This window comes from Pavona decussata, unplaced genomic scaffold, assembly GCF_977016875.1.
Source record: "Pavona decussata unplaced genomic scaffold, jaPavDecu1.1 SCAFFOLD_47, whole genome shotgun sequence".
NCBI lineage: Eukaryota > Metazoa > Cnidaria > Anthozoa > Scleractinia > Agariciidae > Pavona > Pavona decussata.
Genome location: NW_028145469.1, coordinates 1,589,825 through 1,611,657, shown reverse-complemented (window position 1 = coordinate 1,611,657; position 21,833 = coordinate 1,589,825). Strand labels below are relative to the sequence as shown.

The 21,833-nt window shown below is 39.5% G+C and overlaps 1 protein-coding gene across 5 annotated transcripts in view; it reads left to right on the top strand.

The window, feature by feature from the left end:
- Window positions 1-21,833, top strand: part of LOC146482203 (uncharacterized) — a 99,202-nt gene that overhangs the window by 28,333 nt on the left and 49,036 nt on the right. For 3 of the 5 annotated variants that reach the window (XM_085107477.1, XM_085107474.1, XM_085107472.1), the window contains exons 7-26: window positions 96-179; window positions 1,122-1,237; window positions 4,601-4,713; window positions 4,997-5,137; window positions 6,576-6,757; window positions 7,734-7,875; window positions 8,721-8,902; window positions 9,482-9,529; window positions 10,458-10,581; window positions 11,063-11,151; window positions 14,326-14,491; window positions 15,450-15,631; window positions 16,301-16,475; window positions 17,187-17,368; window positions 17,984-18,146; window positions 18,847-19,028; window positions 19,134-19,323; window positions 19,785-19,966; window positions 20,546-20,726; window positions 20,959-21,140. In XM_085107477.1, the coding sequence (XP_084963603.1) occupies window positions 96-179; window positions 1,122-1,237; window positions 4,601-4,713; window positions 4,997-5,137; window positions 6,576-6,757; window positions 7,734-7,875; window positions 8,721-8,902; window positions 9,482-9,529; window positions 10,458-10,581; window positions 11,063-11,151; window positions 14,326-14,491; window positions 15,450-15,631; window positions 16,301-16,475; window positions 17,187-17,368; window positions 17,984-18,146; window positions 18,847-19,028; window positions 19,134-19,323; window positions 19,785-19,966; window positions 20,546-20,726; window positions 20,959-21,140 (3,006 nt within the window). The remainder of the gene's footprint in view (window positions 1-95; window positions 180-1,121; window positions 1,238-4,600; window positions 4,714-4,996; window positions 5,138-6,575; window positions 6,758-7,733; window positions 7,876-8,720; window positions 8,903-9,481; window positions 9,530-10,457; window positions 10,582-11,062; window positions 11,152-14,325; window positions 14,492-15,449; window positions 15,632-16,300; window positions 16,476-17,186; window positions 17,369-17,983; window positions 18,147-18,846; window positions 19,029-19,133; window positions 19,324-19,784; window positions 19,967-20,545; window positions 20,727-20,958; window positions 21,141-21,833) is intronic. The other 2 variants (XM_085107476.1, XM_085107475.1) reach the window with 1 other exon arrangement.

Below are 21,833 nucleotides of genomic sequence, written 5' to 3'. Positions count from 1 at the left end.
CACGGTCTCTTTTTGAGAATACTTGTTATTTCTTTTATTTGAGTAATTGTTTAGCTATAAAGTGCCTTTTTTGAACGCGTTGACGTTCTCCTCAGGTATGAAGACGTTGTGAAACTGAAGGACTTCACAACGAGTTGGAGAGATGGTTTGGCTTTCAACGCTATTATTCACACGCACAAGTGAGTAGCAGAAATAGTACTACAGCCAAACAATAATATGGGTACCCTCTTGCGTACTTGTGAGACCTAATCCTTCAATAGTACATTCACGAATGATGAAGTAGTATTGTTAGCGATAGGCTGTTACAAACTAAACAAGTTAAATCGGCCAAAGGAAACAAGATGGGTAGTTCGTCTTTTCGCTCTGACGATGGGTTAACGCTCGAAACGTCAGCACTCGAATCTCTTTACGTGGCTAATTTAACTTTAGTTATCAACTCTGTTGATAAAACAAACATTCGTTTCTATTCCTCACCGACGCAGCTCGGCAGTTTCTTTACAAATTAACCCCCTTATCCTAGTTTTTCGTCTACTTTTCGAATCTTCAGGTGCTGCGTGTTAAGTAACTTGAATATCCACTTTGTTAATAAGCTAAAAGTGTTATTTAACGCTTGATATCATAGTAAATGTGGAAAACTATTTATTTCAGTGTACCGAAGGTCTGACGGGTTTGATTCCTGTCGGGGAATCAGATTCTTTTCTTTGCCACACGCTAGAGAAAAGATAAATATATAAACAATGTACAAGCAGTATGCTGACTCACATAAACACTGAAGTTAACCGGTAAACAATTTTTTCAACACGAACCCTGGGTGAACATCCGTGAAGTGAGGGGTTTTCTTTAGAATGTTGATAGAGGTTTAACGACGATTTAAAACGTGTGATAAAACAAAAAAGGGCTGGGGCAAATTTTTCACCAAGAGGAACTTCATTATTTTACATCTTTGCTAGACTTCGAGCAGTCTAGACAGTAGAGCGAGCGCATTACGCGAGCAAGCGCCATAACTGCCTCCCCTCGCCTTACTATTCCTAAGAAAAATAAGAGTCTGCTCGTAATTTACATCATTGCTGCATTGCTAGAATGATTTGATGTTTTTAACGATACTCTTGATTATCTTTTAGGCCTGAGTTGTTTCGATTTGAGAGCCTTTTCAATAATGACAACCACACCAACCTTGATCATGCCTTTACTCTGGCTAATGAGGAGTTCTCAGTACCCAAGCTTCTGGACCCTACAGGTGAGAGGAATGCCTCCCGACTACAACTGCTTTAATCCTGGCCAAACTCTCCTGGGACAGATACGCAAATAGCGTCTGCAGTGTACGTTTGTGTTTGAGATATCCATAACCAGTCACCATAAGCTTGGTGGCGCCGTCATTGCGAATTTTTGGAAGTCCCCCTCCCCCAAGCAACGTTGATAGCCATTGAAATCATGCGGACTGTACATAAACACAGCAACATGACAACATTGCATGGGGGCGGGGGAGGTATTTCGTGTTGAGTTTTGGAAATCGTCCCAAAATTTTTGGCCAGGATTACCTCCTGACTACAACTGATTGCCAGGTTGTTGCATCTCGGCGTGTAAAGAGCGCGTAATCGATTTGAGTAGATCATTTAAATTGTACTGTTGATGATTTGGGGATGTCAACGGGACAACAGCTATAGGTGATAACCCTTTTGCGCAAAACGAAATTTTTCATTTCGTTGTCGTAAGAGAAGATTTCGAAACGGATGTTGAAATAATTGGAAATGGAGAGCATTGCTTTTTCGTATAGACTGTCGGGAAAACAAAGGTTCACGAACCTAAGATTTGCTATTTTCGTGTAAACGATTCCTTTACCTTTGTATGAAGCTGTGAACAGGTTCCATATTACAAATACGTTTAAAAGATAATCGGCGATCCCCTGCGATTGGAGCGAGGTTGAAGCGATCTTTTTTCGCCATATTAACCATATAATATTTAAAACTATATTCGCCACATTACTTCAAAGAAAAATCGTGACATACCCATCAAAGATAAATAGATGACAGTGAAATATATGAAATTAAATGACCAGCTTCCAGTTGGCTTGATAGCTCAGTTGGTAGAGCACTGCACCGCTATCACAGGGGTCATGGGTTCAAATCCTCTTCAGGGTGAATTTTTCTAGGCTATCTTTTCTTAACTGCTTTTGAAGTTGCGTTCATAGCTGTGATTGGCACTCATCTATTAAAAATTTATCCGTAAATCACTCATATAATATTCCATATATTTCACTTTTCATAAAGCAATTTGATTGGGCCGATTTAAGTGCATGCTCTTCATAGTCAAGATTAGCTTGAGTCTTTCTACACCAAGCACAGGAAAACTACTCATCTCATCTCTTTGAACATTGTTTCAAAAGCCCCTAAATTTGTAAACTTACGCCTTTACATTTTTTCACCTGTATATTTGGGTGAAGATAGCGAAATAGCTTGATTTCTTCGCAAGTTTAACTTACATTTTTTTTCTCAGCTGTTGTTTTCCATCGGCCTCCCATCTCCTTTCCGTGACCTATTAAGTCTCGTTCGTTTGAGTTTTTTAGCGAAAATTAAAATTATTGTGTTGTACTTCAAAGGCCGGATCTCAACTAACATTTATTCAGTGTGCGGTCATTCATTAAGTACATATTTCAATAAAAAGCACAACATTTAAGGTGATGTACAACTAATGAAAATTTTTTCTGAACACGCGATTGCGGCATATTCCCATATTTTGCCACATTTGCAATCAGTAAACGTTCCTTGTGAAAATAAATTTTTAGTAAAATAGTTATTGTGGTTCACCCGATCCTCGAAGAAAGTGTAAAGTGTGACCAGAACCGTGAGATTTTTTTTATTAATTAAAGTGAACCTTTTTACAGGAAAAGAATGTCTTTACAAAGTATACACAATTTTGTGAAATTGTAAAGACAACGCCCAACGTTTTATGGTTTGTCATAGCGACAGAAGTTTGCTGCTGTTAAGATTTCCTTAATTTGCAGCGAAAGTGTCGCTGAAGGTAAACTTCGCATCAAATTTGAGACATTGTTGTTCTTCTATGACAGAGAAAGTGGCACTTACTAAAAGCTTTTTAATTTTTGCTTCCTCTTTAATTACTTGACATATAAAATTTGCACAAAATGGTAAGGCTACCGGAGAGGCAGTTCGTTTTCTTTAAGGTGAAAATGAAAAGCTAACAACTTAGGAAATTCTTTTGTAAGAGGACTTTTTTATGGAGTCCTTCGTTTTAGTCAGCTATCAGCTATCATCAGCTACAGAAATCTCTTTTTGTCATCAGTGCTGTGAATTAGAACAAATGAGTTATTCTAATTAAAAACTGTCTATATTGAAAAATTATAAATTCTATACTGCAAAAACCGTAATTAAATTTACACCATATACTTTCAGAAACATTTGCAAATTGCAAAAATTAGGATTCTATTACATAGAGAAAAGAAATGCATTTTTTTGGGTTTATAACACATGTTAACTGGTAAAAATAACTTAACAGTAATGTCTCGTCGGAAACGTTTCGCGAATTCGGCATCAAGTGAAGACTGTTTTGAAGAGTGTTAATTCTGATAGGAATATAAATCATTGTACCTGCTTATGCATTTTTTATTTTTATTTCTACCACCATTGTAGAACTTAAAAATAATTCAAAAGAAAGTCAACTGAACATTCAAAACTCAAAACAATGCACGAAATCGTTGCCAAGTTGGACGTTTCGTTCCTGAGGCGCCCTCGACACTAATCCCAATAAATTTGAACACACATCCGGATTGTTGTAGCCAGCCGCTGTTCGGGGAGGACGGAACCAAGACCGGACTCGACAGAGCGGCGGAAATCGAGCCTAGATTTAGTGTGTGGACTGGACCTTATCCACTCTGGGCCCCTTTTTCGGTGGTCGCAAACGCCGTTCTTAGTGTGAACAGAAGGCCAAACCCGGGGAAAGAAGACGCGTTTCCAAAATTGGTTCGGATTATTACCAGTGTGGACAAAGCGTAAGACCCAGTCTGTTTTTTACAAAATTTATTTGTACTGAGATCAAAGTAGATGGTCTCCTCGTACAAAAATTATGATTGCCGTGGCCTTAGTTAATGGTGGTTTTCAAAAGGACGTAAGCGTAAGCCTAAAATAAAAATAAGCAAAAAAAAAAAAAAGCACTCGCAACATAAGAATAAGGGCGCATGCACGTGCAGAAAACTATTTCTTGACGAAATTCCCGATACCACCTCCTCTCGGTTTCAGCAAGATGACGGACGAAACGGTTGATTGCTTGTGCTTGTCCTAATGTCGGCCAAGTTCTCATTAGTGAAAACTGTGACATAAGCATAAGTGCAAGAGGAGTGAACGTGTTCGTTCTTCTTTGCTTGTGCTAATCGCAGGTGTTCTCACTTGCTTAAGCGGCGTTTGTGATTATGCTTCTGCCTAGGCCTATGTTCTAGTGAATACTGTGCTTTATGGACCTGCAAACTAAAAGTTAGGCCTATCGCACCCAGCCAATCAAGCTTAATTAGTTTGTTTGTGGTGTACATGTACAAGTCGGTTTGTGTGTGTGTCCTTTTGTAAGGAAATTAATGTTTTTTTTTACATATCAGATATCGACGTAGATAAACCAGATAAGAAGCTTGTTATCATGTACCTAACCAGTTTATATCACGGACTGAGGGAATACTCACCACAAGGAGGAAGAAAGAGGAGAAAGCTAGACGTAAGTTTTTGCTTTTCCTTCTACGGCCATTTCGTTGTCCTTTCTAATTTAAAATCTGTTCTCCCACAGGGAAGTATATAACAATAGCTCTGATTAGCATGAGAAAACGATGTACTGAATGATTCTGGGCGTTGTAGTCAAAGTCACAGGTAGATGAAAAGAAAAGAAAAACGGAATCGAAACAAAAAGGGTTTCAAGAATAGAGTGCAGGACTTCCACACTCAAATGATTTCTTGTAAACTAGGCGTGGTTATTTAAGAGGTGGTTTGGTTCATTTTTTCAGGATTTAGGAGATCTTGAAGAATATCGTGCAGCTCTAAAGGATGTCAATACATACATGTCAAAAATGGAAAATGAAGTCTCAACGAAACTAGAGACCACCAACCGTTTTGCCCAACCACAGGAGGAATATAAGACCTCAAAGGTGAGCTCAAGAAAGTTTTAATACCTTCATATATGACTCAAAAAGATGGATATTCAACAGTGGAGTTATGTGCAATTACTGTAGATAGACAGCTCCAATATTGAAAGGGAAGTTTCGCCAGAAAGATCATATAAAAATTAGTAAATTGAGTTTACCAAGCTTGGTTATGTTTCATTGCATATTAACCAGGCTGTGACCTGTCCAAGATCGCCCAATTTCCATACAAATGTCTGTAATTCTGAGATGGCGTCCCCTAAATCCATACAAAGTCTCTAAGGCCTGTTCCAAACGTCGCGCTACTGCCGTGCCGAACTAAATTCAAGAATTTAATTCGACTTAAACACGGCAGTAGCACGACGTTTAAAACCATTTAGTTCGGCGGGCTGAATTAAGTTCGTTACGACTATTTAGCACGGCAGTAGTACGACAGGCCCTGTCGTGCCGCACGGCGGTAGCGCGACTTGGTTCGACTAAATTCATAAATTATTTTAATGTATTTTGGGTTAATTTTGTCGTTTTCTATATTTTATATATTTTAGAATTTTGCGCGACTGAATTAAATTCGACGTTTGAAACCACTGCCATGTCACTGCCAGGTAAAATTGATTTAAGTGCGGCACGGCAGTAGCACGAATTTTGGAACAGGCCTAATTTTGCCGGTTTGTGAAAGCCTTCTTCGTAGTTGTCATCTCACGACAAAACCTCAAACTTGGTAAACTGACCAATTTTAATGTGATCTTTCCTGTGATCGACTCCAATTTCTGATTCAATGAAAAATTTAAAAACTCATTACCAATCTCCATCTGAACTCCAAATGTGAGTTAATGAGGTTAAAAAAAATGAGTGGTTGACTGATATTGAACAACATGATATATCTTACGTCAAACCCTGACACTTAGATGTATCTAGCAGCAACTTTACAGTCAGAACACCTTTGGAACCAGAAATTATATCGTGTCCGTATTAACGGGATGTCAGGGATAATTTTGTCCGTAACCAATCAATCAATCAATCAATCAATCAATGAATCAATCAATCAATCAATCAATCAATCAATCAATCCATCCATCAATGGATTCTACGTCCTATTTCTTCGGCGATGAAAGAAGTATTGAGTCCGTTGAACATTCAAAAAGGTGTTTTCTGAGCATTTCAATTATTGTCATTAATTGATTAAATTTTTGTTTAATTCTTTCTCTTTATTTATTAGTTTTTAGCACGTAGTGTTATGTTTTTATTGAATTTATTGTGATACATTTTTATCCCACGTTTTATGTCTTGCGTGATGGTTCCCTTAACAGCACTATAAAATTTTGAATAAAGGTTGAATGAAGACCTTTCTCTACCGCAATCTACAGTGAATAATTGCCTTGTCTTTAATACTGTCAATGAATTTCGAAACTTTGGGGCAGATGTAATTATTAGGGTTTTTTTTAAGGCCCTTAAAGACGACATCGCAAACCACGTAGAAGACGTAGCAGATGTGATAGAGAAAGGAGAAGCAGTGATAAAAAGCGGTAAAGCTGATGAGATTCATTGTACGGAGATCAACAATGAAATCAGGCTTCTTCACCAGCGATGGGAGAAACTAGAAATACTCTCTCAGAGATTACACAAACGGTAAAGGAATGATAGATTTGTATAAGTTTTTATAAAACCATGTGAGGGTAGCTGGCACCGGTTTCCAGCTCTTAAATTTTTGAAAATTTAAGGTGGCTCTGAACCCCTTCCCACAAAATGTTTTTAAAGTTTGCAAAACTTTGTATCTGGACATGCTAATCACAGATTCGTGATAACAAAAACATGGTGGTTAGCGAGCTCGTTTAATTTTTTTTTTAGTTATAACCATTTAAAACTAGAATTAAGGATGCATTTACGCAGCTTTTACTGTTTCTACGGTAACCCATTATGTCGAGAATCATTGTTTACCAATAGTTAGGCATTTGTTTGACACCATTATTAATGTATAAACTCATAAAGGGTAGCCGTATTGGTCCATCAAGGTATAAGTGCTGGAAAGTGCTGGTAACCGCTGCCAGCTACCTAAATATATGTACGTAAAATCAAGTCATTAATGATTGTTTCCGGTCTTTTTTTCCTCTTTCTACGAAAGTAAGACCACTCTACAATAAGCCCCCTTCCCTTAAATCTCAGACGCAAACAGTCTTTCAGTTCGACAATAAGCCGTCTTGGTAATGAGCCCATGGACTGTGAGGGCTGGCTATCAGTTAAGGCCGTTAGCTAACTGTTTAATGCTGTTTTAAAACTCTCTTCATCTCTTGTCCAAAAGCCCCTCTCGAAAATAAGCACATCTTTATATAAGAGTAAATAATTTCAGGTCTAGTCTGAAAACTTATCTTGTTACTAAGCTGATCAAAGTCCTAAAAGCTATTTAGTCGTTCATTTGTAGCCTTGTTTGAATGGTTAGACTTGTCGAGTTCAAAGGGAAATACTTAATTATAGACGCATATTTACTGAATCTTTGAAGCTTTGACTTTCCGAGTGAAACAATCAGCACTTTTCGCTAATCTCTTTCCACATTGGTATGGTTCTAGCACTCTATAAACATTACAAAATGTTTGTGGGTTTTTTTCAGGTGTCGCGGAGCTGTTGTGTCTCCAAGGGAACAACAGATTGACGTTTACATCGTATGGATCCAGCAAATGAGGAGCCAGATATCCACTCGAGGTCACAGTAAAGACCCTGAAGTGATCAAGAGGGAGGTCAAAGAGCACGAGGTATGTTAGGCGTTTGCACTGATTGATTACTTGATTTGCTGGATGATCTTCTAGCTGACTGACTGACAGACAGATTGAATGACAGACAGAAAGACAGATTGACTGACTGACTGATTAACAATGAATGAATGAATGAACGAACGAACGAACGAACGAACGGACGGACAGACGGACGGATGGATGGATGGATGGATGGCGGACGGACGGACGAACGAACGAACGAACGAACGAACGAATGGATGGGTGGGTGGATAGATGGACGGTTTAATGAATGACGTGGCGTGTCGTCTGTCTAACTGGCCAATTTATGACTGACGTGATGGGGACGAATGGACGAAAAGACAAACCGATGATTGACTGACTGACTGACTGACTGACTGACTGACTGACTGGCTCGCTGACTGAGTGGCGACTGAGTGGTTGGCTGACTGACTAACTGACTGGCTGACTGACTGACTGACTGACTGACTGGCCGGCTGGCTTGCTGGCTGGCTGAATCACTGATTGATTGATTGATTGATTGATTGATTGATTGATTGATTGATTGATTGATTGATTGATTGATTAAGTGAGTGAGTGACTGGCTGACTGACTGACTGACTGACTTACTGACTAGCTTGCCGGCTGACTGACTGACTGACTGACTGACTGGCCTGGCTGGCTGGCTGGCTGAATGACTGACTGACTGACTGACTGAGTGACTGACTGTCTGGCCTGGCTGGCTGACTGACCGACTGACTCTCCTGGCTGGCTGAATGAATGACTGATTGACTAATCTGATCAACCGATCCATTTCCTGGACCACGCTGCAGTGAACTTAATGTTGAAATAATTACGATTTTCAGGCCGCCATAGCGCAGATTGAACAAAAACAGCCAGAAATCGAACGAGTCATGGACGAAGTGAACGATTTACACAGAGAGCCATTTATGGACGAAGAAGACCGCGATGCCCTGCAACAAAAGCTAAATGATTTACGCACAAACTGGGGCGAGGTTAGGACTGAAGCATTGCAGAAAGAGACAGAGTAAGTTGGAAGTAATAAACAACAGTTAATGCTCTGATTGGCTAATTTTAATTGTCTTTTAAAATAGGCGAAAGGCTAAGTTGTCTAATCAATTAAGACTATACTTGTCAGTAACTAAATCAGGTGATAAAGGCTTATCAAATCAGTGCCTCGCTTGATTGTCTGATGTAACAGTTGTTTTTAATTCCTCAACTCAAACTTCTAATTAAATAGTTTATTCCTTCAAATGCCAAAACTCCACACGAGTTGGGCCCCCTAAAATTAATAAAACATAGATAACTTTTCACTAAACAATTTCAGCGAGCCACTGAAGACGAAAGTTTCAGTTACTTAATTAAGTGCTGAATATAATTCACCTTAACAGTTTCTTAACTCCGGCATCTAAACAGTTTCTCAACTCAAATGCATGTTAACGCTTTCGTTTTTACGCCTCAGATTCAATAAAAAATGCACGCAAGAGTTCCTTTCCTTTTTTTAACCATTTTAATCAACGAGTCATTCCTCTAATCTCTTTTCCTTACTTATGCCTTTGACTAATTGTTTCCTCTTTGTGTCAACTTTCTTCTTCCTAACACTCAGATTTCAGGCCTCAAGACTGGGCATATCCCGAATTGCTGTCACTGTTTTGTGCGTAAACGTTATTCATCTTTATAACTGAATGAAGAATAAATGAAATGATAAATCTAGTTAATAATTATGTAACTGTCATTTCGAATTTGATTCAGTTTTAACGAAACTTATCTGATGTACTGCGTTATAAAACTAAAAAGAAAAATTCTCACTGATGAATGAAATGATAAAACTGTAGTTTACAATTATGTAACTCTCGTTTCGAATTTGATTCGGTTTTAACAAAACTTTTGATGTACTATGTTATAGTAAAAAAAATTCTCAGATTTAGCCAGGTTAGATACAACGCTTGCTGACTAAAACATTCTAACAAAGACAGTGTTGAAAGGCTGGGAGAAAGTTAAAACTCTCATCAGGTTTGCGTCAAGCTATAATTTCTTAAAAATGCCGGTGCTGTTTCGCATTGCTGCGTTTACGCGATGTCAACAAAATCCTAAGGCGTGTGAAATACTGATAATTCTAAGTTATTTAATTTTAAATGTATTAATCCTTGAAATCAGTAAAATTAATCATTGTTGTGCAGCTTTTAATATTTGAACGGAGCTTTTTACGTCCGAAAGTAAATGAAGAAGCATCCTGAAAATTAAAACCATCAAAAATGTCCTTGATCTTAAAATCCAAAAACATAAACAAAACAAGAACAATAACAACGAAAAACAAAACGTCACAAAACCAAGGGAATATCCGTAGGGTGTCGTGTGTTAAAAGTTAATGATAATAAAATCTCTTTGGTGATACCTTTTGGGCGCCCTCTTTGCATCTTCGGGAACAATACTGCCAATTCATAAAAATAAATTCGATTTCTGTACCCAATTTACTCGTTTTGCAATGTATACACTGTATAAACGACTTTCCGCATCGTTATTAATTACAACCGTGTGTTGAAACGGTCAATTGAAGTAATGATATCATCTCCAATTTGCAGTCTCCAGGACAAGCTGACCCAGTCCTCCCCCGCCGAGGACAACGTTGAGACAGACATTCTTGTTGAAGTTGAGCAGAACGACGTGCAGTCAGCTCCTTCTGATTTTAGTACACTGGAGATTCAGGTAAGCGACGTCGAAGTTAATTCAGTTCTTTTGCATTTGTCTTTTTGACTAGGTTATTGTATTCCAGGGCAAAGAATATCTACTACGTTTATTTATTGAATTGATCTTCAAACTTGGCATTCATATTGGAAAAAGAAACTTGAATTTACGTGAAAGGTAGAAATTATCATTACTTTTGCACAATATTTTAACGGCTCTTGAAGCTGTGATTCCACCCACTTTGTTTCTGTCGAAGTCTTTTGACGTAAGCGGCCATTATCTACTTTTAGGACCTATGCCTGTAGGTCTGCACTTTGAAAAAATAGATACCTGGCATAATAAAGATTATATTGTGAAAGTATAATCAACCTTAGGAGCTTTTTCTATTTAAGTTACGCATATTGCTAACGTTAGCATTTAAAGACGGTCAATGATATGTATAGCGTGAATTTTGCTTCAGTTTCCTGTTCTCATTTTTATCGTATTTATCCAAACATTTCAGCCAGCAACTCAAGATGTTGTTGAGTCGAAGGTAAACGTCCACTATTTGATCGATTTCGAAGAGGGTTCTCCGGTTGACCAAACTGACAGGTGACTTGATTGATTGATTGATTGATTTATTGACAGTTATAAGCTACAATCTCGGACAGATCAAATGAAAAATTAAGACCACCCCTCCCCCCCATTTCAATGATGGAAAAATGGCGCGTTTTGCTTTGCGCGCGGATTCATCATTGAATTTGGGGGGAGGGGGGGTTTAATTTTTCATTTTATTCTGTCCAAGATTGTCCGACGTTCACACTGACGTTACCAGTAGCTTCATAGGTCAAATACTATAAGATGAAACCTGCAATCACGCTTTTAAAACTAAACCTAGCGCAAAGAAACTCAACCAAACGAAAACAGTGGTCCTGTGTGGAAATGAAAACATCACATAAGTACTGTATTTAAAAGGAAATCTTGATAAAGTGTGTGTCGTGTGTATTCTATTAATATGGAGATGGAATAGGCATAGTTGCGTGTCATGACTATTGTCGCATTAGGCTGAGTTATTGCAGCCTTAGTGTTAAAAAATTTTTGCAAGACAAATAAAGAAGTGGAAAACTGAAAAGGCGCCTGTCAGAACACGCTTGTACTCAATTCAAGCTACATTGTAACATTACATTCCAGTGGTATTATGAAGGTACTGGGGAGTGAATTCGTGGTAATGAATAAAAGAAAAGAGAGGCTCTCGTACATGAGATGGAAAACCATTTTCTTTTCCTTTCTTTCTTTTTTTTTTTTTGTGCTTATGGGCGAAAGCCCGTGTAAATCAACTGGCTGGCAGCTGTTGACTAGACTGGTGGAAAACTAGAAAAAAGAAAAGAAGAAAAGTCTAGAAAGATTAAAAAAAAAAAGATTATGATGAAGAGATGAGGGGCTCGAAACAGCGGTATCATCTACGTTCAGCACACTGTACACAATACACGCTCTGAACCCATGTGCTATTGCGTCTACACATTCAAGTTCTTGTGAATTTAAAGTTCTAAAACTGTCTTTGTTTACACTGAAGACCTTGAAGCAAGACTGTAAACACTTCATTTTATTGATATTTTTCAATTCTTAAGAACTTACAACGATTTTATTATTTGAAAGTCTCTATTGGCACGGTTTACAAACTGTTAGCAACGATTTTCCACGATTTACCACGGTTTCGTTGCAGTGAGAGACAAATGAAAGACTTGAATCAAATATATTTTACTGATAGCCGGAATCGTCCAAAACCGTTTGAAACCGTTCAAAACCAGCCATAAACCGTGCAAAATACATCGTAAACCGTCAATAAAACGTTTGAAGTATCATTCCGGAAACATAGTTCCAGTAGGCGATGGCCGGTCAGTGAGTACTGTGACCCAAGGAGTTAATATTTTAGTCGTTCTCCGTTGTTTTGTATTATGCCGGTGATGCGACCACTCATAGACTGGATAGTTTTATCGATCAACTCCTGAGAAATACCACTGATTGTTCTCTGCACTCTATCACAGAATTCTTCATACGACTCATGTATGATGCCTTCGTTCAGGGCATCTTTTTCCAACTTTTTGGAAGCAATGTGAAAAATGTTCTCAATAGGATTTAAATCGGGACTTCGCGGCGGTATTTTTAATAGTTCGCAATGACAACGAGCCATAGCTTCACGGGCTGTTTTACTGTTTTGGCTAGGATCACCGTCTTGCAGCCAGAGGTGAGTCAATCCCTTGACAGATCGTTCAAACATGGTGTTAAAGTGTTGGTCAATAAACGATGCAAAATATTTTGCATCCATTTTTTCGTATCTCTCACAAATTATTGCTCCTCCATCGTGAGTTATTGCTACCATTATCCTGGCAACTTTACCTCCTGTTCCGACTTTACTTCCCTTAGCCAAACACCCTTGGTTTAAACCTTCGGATTTTTTTCGCCATACTCTCCCTTTGGGTGCTCGGGCTTGGTCCATGGGGTTGGTCTTGTAAATAAACGAGACCCCATCTAAGTAAAACGCGATAGTGTCCGTCCAGACACTCTGAGGGTAATTTGATTGCATCCGTCTAGCAAATTCTACTCTTCTCTCTTTGTCGCTTTGACTCATTAGTCCCTTTTTACGAGCCTGCAGGAAGAAGTACCCGTTTCTATTTAACAAACGCCGAACCGTTCGATCAGTGACATGACGAATTCCTGTCCGCTCCATCAGGCGCCGCGAAGAAAATGAACCCTCTTGCTCTCTTAACTCTTCAATGGTTCTAAGAATCAACGCTTCGTGTTCAGGAGTAAGCTTTTTCTTTCTGCCGCTCAAATGTCTCCTGCTCTCATGTACTTCCTTGTATTTTGAGCTCGTTACGCGGTGAACACTTGCTGTCGAGACCTGAAAGCGTTCGGCGACCTCATTTAATGTGAGATTTGTAGTCATCTTTAGGACTCTGATTGAAGCCTTTGTTTCTTCCGATATTCTTTTTCTCGAGGGCATGTTGTCTGAGGATTTTTCAGTGCTTTTTGGAAAGTTGTGCAAACAATTGCGTATTTTATTTACTCTCTGTTACCAAAATATCGCACTTGTAATACCTTAACACAGATACCGCCTTCAGGTTGTGACGCGCGTGACTGCGTCAGACACAGTTGATATAGCCCGATAAATGTGTAGACAAATAATCTACTAATTAGTCACTCCCTTTGTTTTGTCACGCTTAAAGCCGGCTGACAATCTCGGACAGATCAAATGAAAAATTAAGACCACCCCTCCCCCCCATTTCAATGATGGAAAAATGGCGCGTTTTGCTTTGCGCGCGGATTCATCATTGAATTTGGGGGGAGGGGGGGTTTAATTTTTCATTTTATTCTGTCCAAGATTGTAGGTAACAATGCATGGCATAAAGTTAATTGTGTTTAGTTACGATGAGTTTAAGACGCCAAGTCACGCATTGGTTAAAGGGGTTAGGTCACGGAAACTAAATGGATCTGAGTCACACAAAGTTTATGCTGCTAAATCATGCTGTTTAAGGAGATACGATTCAAAAAATGCGCCCGGCTCACGCAAGGTTTTTTGAGGTTAGTTCGATCACGTAAAGTGAATGGATTAGGTTTCGCAAAGTTTCTTCAATAAATTCAAGCTAAGTCAGGCAAATGAAGTGGGGCTGTCAGATGCACGCAAACTCAGTAAAGCTAGGCAATGCAAAGTTCTGTCACTCAAGCTTGAGGGCTGCAATAAAAAGAAATGAAAAATTCAAGTAGCTGGCGTATTTATTTTCCTAGTGCCAACAAGGAGGCGGAGAAGGAGGCTAAACTTGCTCAGTTAAAAGATAAAAGGAACGCCATCATGCTCGTCTTGAGAAGTTGTTCAGGAAAGTTGGACAACTTAAAATCTGTAGGAGCACCAACCCACCTAGAGGAGATTAAAGAACAGCAAAGCTTGGTGCAGGTAAGATTATAGATCTGGCCCCAGTTGTTCAAAGGGTGGATCACTTTACCCAGTGGATAAGTCACTATCCAGTGGTACAAATGTATACCAAACAAAGCTTCTGGCAAGTTTTCTACACAATCCCAGTGCGCTTCTACTCTATAGACAAATTATAGGGCTATAGGGAAATCTTGCACACATGTATTTGCCGCATAGCAACCAGTATCCAGTGGATAAAATTATCCGCTCTTTGAACAAGCGGCGCCTGATGTGAACAAGGATTCTAATATCGACTCCCGTTTAATGTATCTCTGTCGGTACCTTTTATTTGATTACATATCCATTGCGTTTGCAGATCTTCGAAGGCAGGAATTCGAGTATGATGATGTATGACAATCGTACTCATTCAAACACATCTGACTCGGTTTGGCTACGTCATCGTTTCCCAAACCACCTTTTTCCCGGCCCTGTTTTTAACTTGGATAGATCTTTATTTTAAAATTATTCCATATTTTGAGAAGCACTATCAAAAATCTCACGTGCTGTGTACATTTTCTACTGTTTTCTATCTCTTACTTGGTAACGGAAGGTCTAACCTCGGACTTAGCATAAAATCTTCGTTTACCTCGCGATTCAAATACTGCGACAAAGTCAACAGAACTTTATTACTCTCCCGAGGAGTGACCAGCTTGTGTTTTTTGAGATCGACAAAAATTTGAGTGCACGTTGCGTCAACCTTAAATAAAGCAAAATAAAATTCAAAGACCAGGATTATTTTAGAAATCGAAGTAGAGCGAACCTTTATTTAACGACTGCACGCGAAACACTGAGTATTCTTTCTCAGATGCTCTCAATGTCCCTGCCAGCTACGTCTTAGAGAGCATTGAGTTCCTCGGGGTCACAATTTACTGTTTCCAACAAAACCATTGATTAATTTTGCCCCCTTTGTATTGAAACGTCTGGGTTATCGTCTTTCTAGGAATGTGATTCCGAACTGAATGCTGGCGAGCCGCTCCTACAGGACGCCATTTTGTATGGGAGAGAATTGACACAGGACGATGTGTTTGATGAAGACGAGAAGGAAGACATCACTCGTGACATGGCGCAGCTGCAGGAACATCATGATGAACTTAGGATCTTTATTGACGATGAACTAGAAGGGTTTGTGGAGTTGTTTTCTAACTTTCATTCAACTTTAGGACCAGGTACTTCGCCTTCAATGATTACTAAAAATGTCGATCCCAGATGCGAGGTTTATTGTAGGAAGTGACAAGGCTGTTGCCTAAGACAAATTTTAAGGAGCCCACAAGGCCAAAAGCCAAGAAGTTAGGGGCCCAAACGGTAAATTGGCGCTGTAAGGGTAAACATCTTTTAGGTATGATGTATCCAATGATGTATAAATTTTACATTGGAACTACATGTACCTCAGGTTTGTTGTAAAAGAAGTACAAAAAGAATTCTAAGGATTGTGTCGAAAAAGCTATTCAAATGGCAAATGATGTACAAGGCTAAATCTTGTTCGTCACATTTGACGCGTTAGCGCCAGTATGCAACAGTTTATGCGTTTGATCCCACAGTTTTTGTGTTCTTAGCCACCTGGTCCCGCTTGTTGAAAGAGCGGATGACATTAACCAGTGTATAAATCGCTATCCAGCGGGTAACATTTATCGGCTGGAATACATTTTATCGGCTGGACCACTCTTTGAACAACCGGGGTCACTTTGTGAAATTCCACTTTCTCTTTCGCCCTTCCGAAAAGGCGATTTACTTTGATTAAAGTTTATCTGTTACTCTGGCTTATATTGTTTGCTTTTCTGTTTTAATTTGAAGTCTCGTTGACCTGAGAAAGGAAGTGGAAAAAAGGAACAAAATCCGTGACTGGGAAACAAAAAGAGACGATTTGAACGAGAAACTTGACAATTGCCAGGATAAACTGCGCCTTGTGAAACGAGATGAAAACCCGCCTGAATCCAAGTCAGCTGATGACCTTCTAGCAGCAGCAAAGGTGAGGAACGAGTTTATCATACAGCTGCTGTTATCTTTCTTTATTGCGGGCCGTGTTAGAGGCTGTGTAAACTAATGACAATTTTTGCTGCGATCTCACGGTGAGTTCGCTGTGATTTTTGCGCGACTAGAGTAGAGCGCATGTGATATGAATATAAAAGTTGCCTTTATGGACCCCACAAGGTAACTCTGGTGTGATTTATGTACTCAGTTAATAAACGAGCAGGAGTGGTATATCGGATATTTAAAAAGAGGTAGCCCACGTGGCTGATTTGAATGACGCGATAGGTTGTAATGCTCATTCATGAATTATCAGTGAGTTTTGAAACTCCCATCGCATGTAGCGCTTCCCGTGCCATGTAATGCACAATCCATCAAAATTGCCCTCGAATGGTAGGCAGTTCAGTCACGTAAGGGTGATTTGAAGTCGCGCTTAAAATCGCTGCAAACGTCCCTGCAATAATCGCGTTACGTACACGGCTATTGATATTAAAAATAAGAAAAAGAAATGAAGAGACCGAGTGGTGTGTCCAGCAAGGAAAAGCAGGCTGAAAAGTTGACCTTGGAGCCCTTTCGTTGTTGTAGTTGTCGTCGTTGTAGTAATCAATGAAAAAGCAATGGATTACTAATGTCAAACGTGGCAGAAATGTAGAAGAGGAGTAAAACTACTGGGGTAATGTTTTTCACCCTGTTGCTCTTTATCTTGTCCTAGGCCTGTAATGAGGCAATTAACTCCCTCGAACCGGAAGTGAAAAGAGTTTCTGAAAACGGAAAGGATCTCATACGGAGTGAGAATCTAAGCGGTGATCAAAGAGAAGACATTGTCAAAGACATTCGTGATATTGAAGACAGATACGAGGAGCTAAAGAGCAGGAGCGACGAGGAAGTAAAAAGGTACAATGTACTTCCCTCCTTTTATTGTGTTCTAAGGTACCAGCCCGGCTCGGGAAGAAACTAATTTTTCAAGAAACTCGCATCTAGAAATCGCCATGGAACGTTGGACCTCTAGAGCTGGTCTCTGACGCCTTGACGTTTCCTTAGTCTTTTCTGGACATTGTCTTTTCACTCCTTCGGTAAACCTAGCAACATTGCGATAGTAACCAAGCGATGAACTAGCATCCCATCCAGTGGGGGGGGGGGGGGGGGGGGGTTGGTATTACCTTCTAGTTGCTTCCTGCCTGCGCTCGTGTGCCCCCCTGACTTATTAATTAACCTAATATATGTCTCCCTGATAAATTAATTAACCTAATATGTGTCCCCCCTTACTAATTAATTAACTATTAAATAGAATTTTGCGCTAAATAGCACAGTGTTTTGCCTGACTACACCATTCGTGAGGTGGGTACAAACGAGCGGTCAACGTGTTAAAAGTTCGTCTACTTTCACTCGGAACGAAGAAAAATTATTGTAGTGCAAAAGAAAGTCAGAAAGTCAAAATATCTAAAGACAAAATGTCCTTTACATTGTAACGTTGCCGTTTGCCAACAAGTGGATTTTTCGGTACCATAGGCTCGAAGACCTGCCATCCCAGGAGGTAAGCCTGGAAAAATGGAATGCAATCTCAGAGAAAACATCAGCGTTAATTGAAGACAGTCGAGCAAAACTCAATGAGATCAAATCCAAAGATCCACGCACCACTCCAGAAATAAAAGAACAGCTTGAGGAAGTACAGGTGAGCGACTTAAGGCGATAATTAATCATTTATCGTTTCGTTACTTGCGATGCAATTTTGAAATATTACTTAAGGTACTTGCATTGTTCGCCGAATGGAGAAGTTGTCAATTGTGTGTCGGTAAAACCAAAACAAAAGTAAGTAGCCTGACCAATCACAACAGACGCTAGCTGCACCGTGAGCCAATCACAATTCGAAGCAAGCACCTCTAACAGACGCCAAGCGCGGGAAAATTTGTGCAAACAAGTCACGATTGGTTTTGGTTTTATCATCTTTTGGTTGAAATGTGGCGCCAGTTTTGAAAGTTTTTTAAAGCAAAACCAAAACACCTTACACTTAGTAAAAGGCCAAGTATGAGAGTCTCCTGCTTTAAAATAACGAAGATACTGTTCCGTAAATTCAGGAAATTTTACAAACGTTTCTATGGAGACGTGCAGAAATTACGCGTCTGTAACGTCTGTAAATTCTCAGACTCAACGGAACCATATCTATGTTAAAAGACAATACTCTCAGACTTTGCCATTTTACTAATTTTAATGTGCTCATTTTAACAGTGTCAATGGATTTTCGTTACTAAATGCTTTGGCTTTTTAAATTGAAACGTAAAATGCACGACACACTCCCCTTTTTGCTGTAACGGCGCTCTACTCTAGCGTACACAATTTCAGCATTTGAGGCCGGTTCTTATTCTTATACCCAGAACTGCATCAACGACCTTTCAAATAGCTTTCCTGAGATACAGTCTGGCTACGATTACGGCAACGAGCTGCTGGCAGATAAAAAGTTTAGAGATAACCACAAGGATAAAATCGAGAAGGATATGGACGACATCGGAGCGAAATTCGAAAGTCTACAAAAGGACGTCGGCGACGAACAGGAAAGGTGAGACCTAGCTTACGTTTTTAGTGTGTTCATCATCATCGGCATCATCATCAAGCAATTTGTTAAGACATTCACACATTGCTGATTATGAAGCATTGTTCCTAGGTTGAGCGCCTTATTGTCAGAAGCATACGCCGAAGATGAAAGGAAGGCGGAAAAGATGAAAAGATGGAATGACTGGAGAGACAAACTGAACTCTAAGCACAAGAAGACCCGAGGAAAGTTCAACAAAATCAAGGGTCAAGGAATTCCTAAACAACCAAAACAAGTTCAAGGACAGCTTGAGCTCACACGGGTAAGAAGCATGTACAGCTCTTACAGTGAGACAGATTAATAGAAGAAGTGCTTTAGATTTTTGAAAAAGAGTATCTTCCCTACCATCAATAAATCAGGAGCTGTTTCTTTATTTTGCGAAGTATCAGCCGATAGTCCCTTCACAGAAACACTCTGTTGTTTGAATAGATAGTGAGAAACTTAGCCGGTAGGGAGACCTGCATCATTTGCAACGTTGGTCGACAGGACAAAAGAACGAACAACAGAACAATGCTCCCAAGCCTAAAAAACAATGCAGTTACAGGTTATCAGAGTCCAGTGAAAAAAGAGCTTTTGAAAGGTACAGGTCTACTGTAGCCAGTCACATTGCAGCATTCTTAAATAATAGAAAGCTAATATATTTATACTCGAAGACGGTAGGCGTCATATGTCATATTTTCTCTTATCCTTCACTGACTTAGCTGAATTCTCTGTTTCCTTTAGGAATGCTCATCGGACATCGCAGAGTCGGTACCTGAGATACAAGAAGCGTTTGGATGTGCTAACGAGTTGATTGGCGATACAAATGTCTACCAGAACGACAGGGACACTGTACGAAAAGAAATGCAAGAGATTGGAGAGGGATTTAAGAGCCTGAAACTGGAGATTAATGATTACGAAAAAGAGTAAGTGTGTTAGGAAGAATGAAATTAGCGGAGGGAGACCTCTTGATAGATCCTAGTCAACCAAAACCTTTTCTAAAAGAACTCAATTCTACCCATTCTGGATAACGGGGTTAGTTTGTAAAGAAACTATTTTTGCGTCGTTGGGAAGTAGAAACGAATGTTTGGTTTACCGACAGAGTTGATAGCTAAAGGGAAATTGGCCACCGTAAAGAGATTTGAGTGCTGACGTTTGGAACGTTAGCCCTTCGTCAGCTATTTATTGTGATCTAGCCGTTTTCGTTTATTACGCTGGTTTTGTTTTCGGAGGTAGAATGAATTCCGTCGATTCCAAAAACTAAGAATATCTCGACAGAACCCGAAACTGTTATGATTCCGAGTATTTCTCTGTCGTTATATTCCTCAATTAAAAAAAAAGAGTTTTGTGATTTGTTCTGGTTGCCAGGTCATATTTCCACAGTCACTGAATGCTGTGTTATCTTTTCGCCGAAACCTTAGTTTGAATGTGGCCCTTTTCCCTTTTTTTAACAAATACATTATTAACCCTCAAGGTGTTATAGTTTGTTTGTTTATTCTTTAAAGGCTGGAGAATTTGAGCGTTAAACAGGAAGAAGAGAAAACGGAGAAGATAGATAGATGGGAAATATGGATCATCCGAATTAGAGAATTGCAGGACAAGTGTCATGACAAGGTGAAAGAACTCAAGTCACAGAACGAACCACAAAACAAAAAAGACGTCGAGGAACAGATCACGCTAGCACAAGTTAGTATAATGTTGGTTATGTTAATGTTTGTAATGAAGATAACTTGACATATTATTAAGTTCCAGCATGGAGCTTGGCAATAATTAAAAACCTTTCTGCCAAATTTAGAAAAACCCCTGACATAAGCCCAGGGCCCATATATTTGGAAATTTTATGGGTTTTCAACTTCGTCATAAACAAGCATGTACTTACAGATCAGTGTCAAATGGGGCTCCTTGTCTATTTTTATAGGAATGTAAGGTGGAGCTTGAGTCTGCTAAGCCGGTGATTCATGAAGGACTAGACTATGGTCGATTACTTCTCGACGATGACGTCATAGAAGACGATAAGAAAGCTGATATTAAGAAGGAAGTGGATGAAGTGGAAAATGATCTAGCCAAAATGGACAGGGATAACGCTGATGCACTGGGCAGGTAATGTATGGTGGTATCTTTTAGTGGGTAGGTTTGTGAGGCATTATGCCAGTCGGTACAAAAGGTAGTGAGACAGCCAGTTCGTCATTCATTCATTCTTCGTTGGTTCGTTCGTTGGTTCGTTCGTTCGTTCGTTCGTTCGTTCATTCATTCATTCATTCGTTCATTCGATCGATCGTTCAGGTGGGCTGTCAGTCAGTCAGTCAGTCAGTCAGTCAGTCAGTCAGTCAGTCAATCAATCAGTCAGTCAAGTCACTCAATTTGTTAGCTAGTCAATCACCGAGACAATTAGTCAGTGGTGGATCAGATAATCATCAGCTAGTCCACTGATCAGTCAGTCAGTATGTCCGTGTCATGCAGTCCTTCATTCAGTCAGGAAGCTTGTGAGACTGTGGTCAATCAGTACGTCAGTCAATAAAATGGTCAGAAAATCAGCCGGTTTTGAGTTTTAGTTGATTTCTGAGTTATTTGTTCAATGTTCGGTCGGTCAGTCACTCATTAAGCGACTAACCAGTCGGTCAGCCAGCCTTCTGTTTGTCGTTTTGTCAATTGGCTTGAATCAGTCAGTCATTTAGTCAGTGTCTTTAAAGTTCTTTCAATTGGCCAGAGAGCCAGTGAATGAGATGTTTAATGGTTAGTTAATCAGTCAGTCATGCAGGCAGTTCGTCAGATTGTTATTTTCTCACCGTAATT